The sequence below is a fragment of the Cheilinus undulatus genome, linkage group 3, assembly GCF_018320785.1.
Source record: "Cheilinus undulatus linkage group 3, ASM1832078v1, whole genome shotgun sequence".
NCBI classification, from domain to species: Eukaryota; Metazoa; Chordata; class Actinopteri; order Labriformes; family Labridae; genus Cheilinus; species Cheilinus undulatus.
This window is the reverse complement of record NC_054867.1, coordinates 14,859,243-14,869,859: the sequence shown is the minus strand read 5'-3', so window position 1 is coordinate 14,869,859 and position 10,617 is coordinate 14,859,243. Positions and strand designations below refer to the sequence as shown.

At 38.6% G+C, this 10,617-nt stretch overlaps 1 protein-coding gene across 1 annotated transcript; it reads left to right on the top strand.

Annotated features, from left to right (window-relative positions):
* Positions 1 to 3,609: 3,609 nt before the first annotated feature.
* mitfa (melanocyte inducing transcription factor a) lies at positions 3,610 to 9,171 on the top strand. The gene is made up of 9 exons (XM_041783009.1): positions 3,610 to 3,642; positions 4,363 to 4,575; positions 4,674 to 4,769; positions 4,880 to 4,988; positions 5,329 to 5,421; positions 5,702 to 5,758; positions 6,116 to 6,191; positions 6,388 to 6,535; positions 8,770 to 9,171. Exons 1-9 carry the CDS (start codon positions 3,610 to 3,612, stop codon positions 9,169 to 9,171), a joined length of 1,227 nt encoding a protein of 408 aa, XP_041638943.1.
* The last annotated feature ends 1,446 nt before the right edge of the window (positions 9,172 to 10,617 follow it).

Here is a 10,617-nt window from a genome sequence, read left to right as displayed (position 1 = left end):
TGAAAGTGACAGGACCAATCGGTGTCAAGGGGCAGTACTTTCAGGCGCAGCAGAGTCATGCTGTAAGCAAGCAGCAAGAAGAGGCTGGTGCAACTGTGGTGGAAGACAGTGTGGATGCTGCTGAGCGCCAGTTTTATCAGAACTTGATGACATTTCTGTGTTAAGAGAAAAACTGGTTATGACTTTTTCAGTCTTAAGGAAATTATAATTCATCCAATTGTAATGAATTTTTTTTAGGACCCAAGACCACCTCTTTTTGATACGCATAAATACGACACAGCACTCCTCAGCCCTCTTGCCTCTTTTTAAATCTTGTTTCACTAATGCAGGATGCACAGTAGCACACCTTCTCCACTGTTTAATATCAGTGCTTTTGTTGATATCTTCAAGTAAACCTTTTACTTGTTTCTGATTCTGTTTATTTACAAGTTCTCCTCAGTGTACACTTGCTTCAGTGTGAATTCTGTCTAACTGAGTGGCTATAAAAATCATTCATCCCTTGGATGTTTTACCCTTTTATTGATTTTGTAAATCAATTATGGTCAATAATATATATATATATTTTTTTAACAAAGAACTCTAAGTGTCAAAGGGAAAACAGATTTATAAAAGGTAATGCCAATAAAATAAAATATGTAATCTAAAAAAAGTAACTGCATAAATATTCACCCCCTTCAAGTCTGTATTTGGTAGATGTGCCTTTGGCTGTAATCACAGCGCTGAGTCTGTGTGGATAGGTCTCAATCAGGCTTGTACATCTTGACACTGAAATTTCTGTCAGGTTGCACAGGGATCAGGCCTGAGTAGCCCTTTTCAAGTCCAGCCACAAATTCCCTATTGGAATGAGATCTGACTCGGCCACTTCAGAACATCCATCTTGTTGTGCTTAAACAACTTCTGTGTAGCTTGGATCATTTTCTCTCACAGAGATGATGGTGTGTTTTTTAAAGATGTGCAGTCTTTGGTTTCTGCCTAACTTAGTGTCTTGGCTGATGGCAAAAGTGCACCATTTTTGTTTCATCCTACCAAGGAACTTTTTTCCTGGTTGAGAATCTGGGCAACAGTTGTTTTATGCAAAGTTTCTCCCATCTCAGCTGCTGAAGCTTGTAACTCCTTCAAAGTAGTCATAGGTGTCCTGATATTTTTCAGTCTGGACTTTGCCCCCATCCGAGCACAGAGGTCACCCTTGTTAAAGTACTCAATTATATCCATGTAAGCTATGAGGCTTCCCAAATTACATAATCAATTCTACCAGATCTTAGAGTGGCATTTGACAGCACATCTGAGACCATAAAATACTGAACAGACTGGAGAAAATGGGCAGACTTGCTGTGGTTTGAATCTTACTTTCAAGACAGAGAATATTTTGTGTCAGTCAGCAATCAATTTCATTTGGGGTCCCCCAAGCATCCATTTTTGGGTCTGTTGAGCATATCAGTAAGTGGACATGTCAAAGTTTCTTACAGCTAAACAAAGAAAAAAACAGAAATTGTCATCTTTGGCCCCAACCAGGAGTAAGCAAAAGTCAGTGCTCAATGAGAATCATTGTCACTGAAACCAACACCTCAGGCCAGAACTCTTAAGTGTTGTTCTGGACTCTGAAATTTAAAAGTCATAGAAAAACAATCACAAAGTCATCTATTACTTCAAAAACACTCCAAGATTCTGGTTAAACAAGACACAAACATGCTTGTTTTTTACTAGGCTGGACTGCTGTAACAGTGTCCTCACAGACACATGCAAAAATGCATGAGACAGCTACAGCTTGTCCAAAATGTCTCTGGAGTCCCAAGAACTCCTGGATGCAAGATCCTCCAGAGGCTTGCCCATGTGCGTAAAGGAGAAACGATCATAGTGGGCTCAGAAATATATGAGGACTCATTTCAAACCATTAACTTCACTTATGAATGCCATGCTACACTGTATGATCCTGATAGATGGAGTTCTGGATGGTTGGTAGATAGCCACCATGTCCCAACAAGGCTGCTACATCAGCAAAAAGGTGGTGGAGTGATATTTTGGCCTAGAATCATAGTTAGTGAGTGGCTAGGTGCTTGAAGATATCAAAATGACCTCAGCAAAAATACATGGAGTTCCTAACTGCCCATTTTCTGCCATGGTATAAAAAGAAGAACCATGCCTTGCGGGGTAATGTCAATTTCATGGAAGACAATACCACCTCATGCTGCAAAAAATACCACTGAGGCATTGGCTGCTATGGGCATAAAGGGAGAAAAAGTCATGGTGTGGCCACCATCGTCCCCTGACCTCAAATCTATTGAGAACCTGTGTAGCATCCTTAACAGGAAGCTCTATGATGGTGGACGGCAGTTTACCTCAAAACAGCAGCTCTGGGAGGCAATTCAAGGAAAGTACAGGCAGAACATGGACTTACTAGTCCAATGGATGAGAGGCTTTAGGTTGTTGAGAAGGATGGCTTCTATGGTAATAAAAACCTCCTAATGCAAAAATTTACAACAGATTTCTGTTTTCAGTCATTTAGAAACTACTGTGTTTTGAATGTCTGTTTTGCATAATAACTTTGAGCACTGCATTTTAAGTTATTTTAAAAAATGCCATTGTCATCACTGGTAATTGTGTCAAATAAAATCCAGATTAAAATATAATTGTTGAGGAATGAAAAATCCTATTGACTGCTAATGTTATAGACTATTTAGAAAAAAATGAACAGAAACATTATGTGCATAATAATTACGAACACAGTATAAAGTTGCCTTGCCTTTGACTGGGGAAAAAAACTCATAATGGCTAATAAAATATCTGATTTAGGGCTCCATGTGTGAAATGATGTCAAACAATCAAAGTTTGTCTAAATATGAAAGCACATCTAATTTTTACAAATGCATTATCAGTTTTAATATAGATCTCCAGGGACCAGTGTCTACTGCAATTAGTGCTCTATTGATTTAGATTGGAGCCATGATTGATTGATTTGTAATTTCAGGGTTTATATTGTACTTTCTGCTTCTGTAGAGAGCTACTCAAAGCAGGACTAAGTCATTATTGAATAGCCAAATGTATGTAGTTCTGTGGAACCTGGCATTACTTTCCAGAAAATCAAACATTTCCCTTTTTTATCCTGCGACTGTGACCATTAAACAATCCTCTGAAGATCCAACTCCCCAAAAACTGGTTGAGTAAGTAAACACTATACATTTGGGTTTTTCATATGGCTGTTTTGTAGTGAAGACAGAGGTTTATTGTGTCCTCTATGCTTAGAACAAATAATGTTTTATGCTAGATGAGCAGAACTAAAGATTAAACGATAGTTGGCCTTAAGCGAGCTTCAGTTCGCAGACTACTGGTCAACAACTAAAAAGAGTCTTTTGTGAGCTGGAGGTGGTGACGTCAATTGAGCTGCATAAAGAAATAAATTCATCGTTAAGCTGGAACAACACAGCAGTAGGAGGATGAGTCTCAGTGTCCTCCTCCAATCTTTAACTTGCATAACTAATGAGCCTTAAGCCGCTGATAAATGAAGGGAGACTGGTGAGGGGTCTTTGCATATGCTAGCTCACTGTCCACAGTGTAGGCAAAGGGATTATGAGCCATATGTAGAGACATTTGTTTAATTACTACTCAAATAACATGTTGGAGATGCTTGAATACAGCCACTATCAGGTAAGATGCGCTGGTCATTTATGTCTTTTATGATGGAGGAAATATTTCAGTTGTTGACTTTTATGGGAAAGTTGCTCTTAGTTTAGGCACATGGGCTTTCTTTGCCCTTGTTAGGCTGTTATCTAAGTCTGATAAACACTGCTTAGAGTGGCTGATATCACTGGAATCAAGCTGCAATGTATAAAAGCTAATTATAAAATGCTTTTTTTAAACTGCTGTATAGCTTTTTGAGATGTTGCCTAAACTTTAATGTGGATTGAAAATAAGTGTTGTCCTCCACCAAGCTGTTTCTGGGTAGAGTCTGTATCTCAAGTTAAAAAGTGGGCCTTTGGAAGTGCCATAAGTGATGACAAATTTAATAATTACATGAAGAAATTAAATACTTCTTCACAACTTGAAAGGGGGCCTTTGTATAGTGAGAAGTTTCACAGTCAACAGATCATCTTTGTTATCAAAGGGTTAGATATTTTAACTGTAGGGCAGTTTGGTTTCTTCAGTTTTGAGGTAACGTTTCTGATTCTGAAAGCACAAAACAGAGAAGTGATTGTACAATATCATGGTAATTACAGTTTAACTCAAATAATACATGCTTCTGGACATATAAGATTTTAAATCGCATCCAAACTGCCTTACATAGAGCTTTCAAACATGACAAACTAATTAGCTATGGTTTGGGGGCCTGAAAATGGACTGAACCTGTGTGTAAAATCTTACTCATAGGTGCAGTCCCACCTGGAGAATCCCACAAAGTACCACATCCAGCAAGCTCAGAGGCAGCAGGTGAGGCACTATTTGTCCACCACCCTTGGTGGTAAAGCCAGCGGTCAGTGCCCCAGCCAGCCCCCCGAGCATGGCATGCCGCCCGGGCCTGGCAGCAGCGCTCCAAACAGCCCCATGGCCCTGCTTACTCTGAGCTCCAACTGTGAGAAAGAGGTGCCTTCTCCTTCTCATTTAAACCTCTTTTTAGTGAAATTCAGATTCACCCCAATAAGCTGTTATTTCTAAATCAAACTTGGTTTCCTGATATACAGATGGATGATGTTATCGATGATATTATAAGCTTGGAGTCAAGTTATAATGACGATGTACTTGGAATAATGGACCAAGCACTCCAAATGAACAACCCGGTAATTTTCACAAGACACTGTATGGGTTTATAAAGATTTTTATATCATTCATATATCAATAACTGTAATAAAGGAGTTTTTTTCTCTTTTCAATGACATTTGTTCTGCAGCTCCCTGTGTCTGGTAACCTTCTTGATGTTTACGGCAACCAAGCACTTCCTCTGCCAGGCCTCGGCATCAGCAACTCCTGTCCACCCAACATTAAGAGGGAATACACAGGTAAACTTTGAAACGCATCTTTAAAACACGTATTTATGTTATTTTCATTTACTGAACCAAGGTATGTTTGAGTTGAGTTGAAGTAGACGTTGCTTTGGCTGTGAAATTGCAGTGTGATATCATTCCATAGTAAATGTGTTTTCTTATTTGTGGCTTGACACTAATTATAGAATAAATCTGATTAAAATAAGCACTGTTTCAGACAAAATTATGTTTATTTTGACCAAATCCTAAACCAACTGATTTATATTAAAATATAAATGATGACTTAGCAAATTTTAATATTGTGTGCAAGTTGGAAATGCACAAGATACTATTAAGCCAATTATTTGCCAAATAGTTACTCCAGCTCCTGACATGAAGCAAGTACTGGACAAGACTGGATCCTGTGGCCAGTATGAAAACTATCACAGGCCAGAGGGCTTTCCAGTAGGTAAGCATTGCACTATCAAGCAAGTAAAAATGATGATGTGTTAAGCTGTTTTGCTTTAATCAGAATTGTATATGACACATTTTGTGTATTACTAAATTTGCACACAATAAAACATCACATTAGGGAAAAGATTTTGTTATAATTTTTGCTTTACCTACTTCTAAAATTCACAGAATAATGTATTTTTTTTTTAATGTGAATAGATTGTTTTAAAAGCAAATAAAAATGATTGATTAATTAATTAATATTGGTGTGTTTTTTTTTTTTTTTTGCTTTGCAGAGGCTGAAGTACGAGCTCTTGCTAAAGAGAGACAGAAGAAAGACAACCACAACTTAAGTGAGTTAGTTTAAAGAAAAAATGAAATTTTGGGTCAAAGTTTAAAATAACTTTGTTTCATTAATGTAGTTATGACTTACAGCAAGAGTAAGCTTTCGCTACAGATTTCCCATTAACACCACAACAGCCTTAATTTTGTCAAAAATATTCATTTTACACTGTGACTGGAGTAATTTTTACTAAAATTATTATTTTTAGAGTGTTATTATTACATGTTTTTACCATCTTTTAAGATAAATATCACTTAAATTATCAGAAATAACACTTAATTATTATTTAAGTGTTTATGAACTGTACTTTCAAGAACGATATTTGCTGTTAATACATTTGTATCCTTTATTTTTAAACAAATTCTAGTTGAACGAAGACGGAGATTCAACATCAATGACAGAATCAAAGAACTTGGAACCCTGATCCCCAAGTCAAATGACCCGTAAGTGTTTTTGGTGTTTATGCTCCTGACTGCATTTATCATTGCTCCGTCAATCTTGGACTTTTTAAAGATTCTCCTTCTCTCACATTAAAATGTAGTGGTACATCTGTTTCCTGGGGCTGTAAAGATTTCTGTGCTTTTCTGGTCAGCTGGTCAGCTGACTCTGACTGTGCCTTTTGTCTCCTGAATACCTCAGAGACATGCGGTGGAATAAGGGCACTATTCTGAAGGCCTCGGTGGACTATATCAGAAGGCTACAGCGAGAGCAGGAGAGGGCCAAGGAGCTGGAGTGCCGACAAAGGAAGCTGGAGCACGCGAACCGCCATCTAATGCTTCGTATACAGGTTGGTTACTGTCTTTGAGCCCAATATTTCTTAAAGTCAGATGTCCCAGTCGTAAGATCAAAATGTGGTACACAAGAGCCGAAAACAGAAAAAGACCATTTAAACAACTGGTACTAAGGCCTTCTCCAGTTAACATAAAAACCTCTAGCACAGTGATAATCAACTGGAGGCCTGGGGGCCACATCAGGCCCCCCAAAGCTTACCATCTGGCCCCCAGAGGACTGTTAAATTCAGAAAATTTGAGAGGGCAAAAATATGCTATGCTATTGTTTAACTTTTTTCCTGAAGTCTAAAGAAGACTTTCAGTCTAGTGGCTTATCAAACAAGAAGCACACAATATTTCTGTTATTTGGCATGGTAAACACATACTTCTACTGTTATGGTGATTAAAGTTAGAAGAGAATATTCTCAGATCTGTTTCTTGCATGTGTTTTTGGCCAATCACAACACAGCATATTAGCATCAAACTCAGTGATAGACATCCTAGAGGGCACTAGAAATACGTAGCTGAAATATCTCGATCACTCCCTTGTGGCTGCAGTAAAGCTGATAGGGACTGATCTCATTGTTAAAGACTTAAAGTTCCATTAATTGTGGAAGGAAATAATATATTTACAAGAAAATTAAAATTAGAAGAAAATGTAGATTTAATTTCAGTTTATTTCGATGTCTGGCCCCCACAGCCGGCCCCAAAAGTATTCACCCCCTTGGATGTTTTCCCCTTTTACTGATTTTATAAATTAATCATGGCCAATATGATTTGGCCCAAACATTTTTACAATGAAACCTCTTAAATGTCAAAGTGAAAACAGATTTCTACAAGTAGTAATTTCAATAAGTTCAACAACCAATTCTCTTTTGGCTTAACCAGAACACTGACTTTGTTATCTTTAAACCTTTTCTGTGTAGCTTTCTCTGTATGCTTTAGGTCACTGTGTTGCTAGACATTAAATCTCCAAAGTCATAGTTCTCTTGCAGACTGAAAAATATCGTCCTTCAGTATTTTCCTGTATTTTGCCACATTCATTTCACCCTCTACCTTTACAAGCCTTCAAGGGCCAGCTGCTAAGAAGCATCCCCACAGCATGATGCTGCGCCACATGCTTCACAGTGGGGATGGTGTGTTTGTAGTGATTGACAATGTCTGCCAAATAAAGCACCTTGTTAGATGGCCAAACAGCACTATTTTGGTGTCATCATACCAAAGAACTTTCTCCCACTTTTATTTATTGAATTTAATATTTAATATTTTATTTATTTAGTTTAATATGAGTTTAATACGAGTTTTCTTCAACTATGTCTTCCTCTTTGCCACTCTCCCATAAAGCTTTGACAGATGAAGAACTCTGACAACAGTTGATGTATGCAGAGTCTCTCCCATCTCAGCTGCTGAAGCTGGTAACTCTTTCAGAGTAGTCTTGGGTGTCTTGGTGGCCTCTCTCATGGGTCTCCTTGCACGGTCACTCAGTTTATGAGGATGGCCTGATCTAGAAAGATTTATACATATGCCATATTCCTTCCATTTCTTGACTTTCTGTAACTGAACTCCAGGGCATGTTCAGTACCTTAGAAATGTTTTTGTCTGTCCCCTGACTTAAACTTTTCAACATCCTTTTCTCCAAGTTACTTGGAGTGTTCTTTTGTCTTCATGGTGTAATGGTAGCCAGGAATACTGATTAACCAGTGACTAGACCTTTCAAGCAATTCTGTTGAATAAGGGTCAGTCATTTTAAAGGTGGTGAATTTTTATGCAAATATCTTAATTTTACATTACATTTTTTAAATTTACATTACTTTGTCGAAATCTGTTTACACTTTGAAATTAATGATGTTTTTTAATATATATTTTTTGTAAAAAAAAAAAAAAAAAAAAAAAATACTATTGACCATGCTTGATTTATAAAATCTACAGAGGGGTAAAACATCCAATGGTGTCAGTTCTTTTTATAGGTATTGCACGTACTAAAACCAACACAAGCCGGTTTGGACCAGCTTTGCAATAAATAGCCTGGACATTAGAGCCCTGTATTGTGCAAGATATTTTCTTGTTTACTTTTCTGATACCGGTAGGTAAAATTTAGTTTAAAAACCTAACAAAAAAGGTTAGTGAACACCATTGTTATCGTAAACCATCAACATGTCATGTAAGCACTAATTCCAAGGTAGCACTAAGTCTATGTAGAGAATATATTTTGTCTACATCACATTTTTTTAAAATCTGTACAATTATTCAGGAGTTGGAAATCCAGGCCCGAGCTCATGGTCTGACAGTGGTGGCGTCCCCATCTTACTGCACATCAGAGCTGATGGCCAGAGCCATCAAACAGGAGCCCCTCCTCAGTGACTGCCCCTCAGATCACTACCAGCACTGCACGGCTGCTGACATGTCTCCTCCAACCACGCTCGACCTCAACAACGGAACAATAACCTTTGACCAGGTTCCGGCAGATGCTGGGGACCCTGGCACCTATGGAAACTCCAGGACCTGTAAACTGCAAGAGTTGACAAAGGAAAACACCCTGTCACCTATTTCTCCAAGTGACCCCCTGCTGTCCTCCATGTCTCCAGATGGCTCCAACATCAGCAGCCGCCACAGCTCCAGCTCTGGTATGGAGGACAAGGAGCAAGGCTGTTAGCATCATCTAATGCTATGAGCAATACTCCTACTGAAACTCTGTTCGTTAAAGCTCATCGCCAAGATCTCCCCCTGAAGTGACTTGAGAAATGAGAAGTTATTTTTATCTTATTTTTATGACACGTTTTTATCATTTATATCCCTTATTTCTGAGCTCTCATGATCAACCATTTAGATACTGTATTTTCATATCAATCTTCAATTTCTTCATTTGTACCCAGGATTTTAAACTCTGGCCCAGGAATACGGGACTACTGCCACATAAACTAGTCAACAATGAAGCTTGCGTTGAATTTTTTTTGTCCAAAATACACTATGTGTATCAAGGGTAGGCGGCTGTGGGTAAGTGGTAGTCAGTTGTTTCTCCACTGGAATTTTGAGGGTTTGACCCCCAGCTCCTGCAGTCACATGTCAATATGTCTTTGTCGATGTTGATTTGTTGTCACTACTATGTCAGTGGTGTGCATGGATGTAAATGAATGGGATTTGATAATACTGATAGGCATTCTACAAAGCAGCTTCCGCCATCAGTGTGTAAATAAGTGGGTAGGTTTGACCTGCACTGTATAAAGAGCTTGAAATTGTCAGACAGCTAGAAATATGCAGTGCAAGCTCAAGCCCATTTACCATCTACTATTACCACTCCACTGGCACTGACAAGCATGTATCCAAACATACCGTACGTACATTAGGAATGTGCTCGAAAAATCAATACATCAAGATATCGTCTTGTCAGTTTTAACATATACATCCCCCATGGTGCTATTAGCAACAAGACTAGGTTAAAACCTAGTGTATGGCTGACCGCAACTATCTGGGATGCCTGTTGTAATGCTGGACAGAGGAGACTCCCCCAAACAGGGTATCTACAGCGCTATAGGCAGAGCATTAACCTTGCAAACTATATGGACTGTTTCATATTTCCATTTCCAGGGCTGGACTGGGGAGAAAATTCAGCCCTGCCATTCTTGGCTCGGACCAGCCCCTCACAGCGGGTCAAAATATAACAGAATGCCGCACACACTCTTCTGTCCCCCTTACTACATACAGCTAATAATAAAAAGGTCAAGCTATGACATAGTTTAGAAGTGTCATAGACACATCTAATGGTGTTTTTTTCCAGAAGTTTTCTTTTTTTCTAATTTGACATTTGTTTCCATATCCAATCTATTGTTTCACACTTGTTTAAGTTTAATTTTCTTCAGACACTTTATTTTCACTTTGTAAGTTGGGACATAGAGGGGAGGGGAGGAAAGGAGGGGGTTAAATGGACCTTTAGAAGATGTGATTGGTCCAGTAACTGTCATTATAGAAAACAACCAATGGGCCACTGCCCCTGCTCTTTGGGATAGTGGTAAGCAAAAATTGAAAATAAAGAGATCATACAGGCCCTGAAGTACGCTGGCCTACCAGCAAAATGCCCAGTATGCCAGACCAGCGCTGTCCA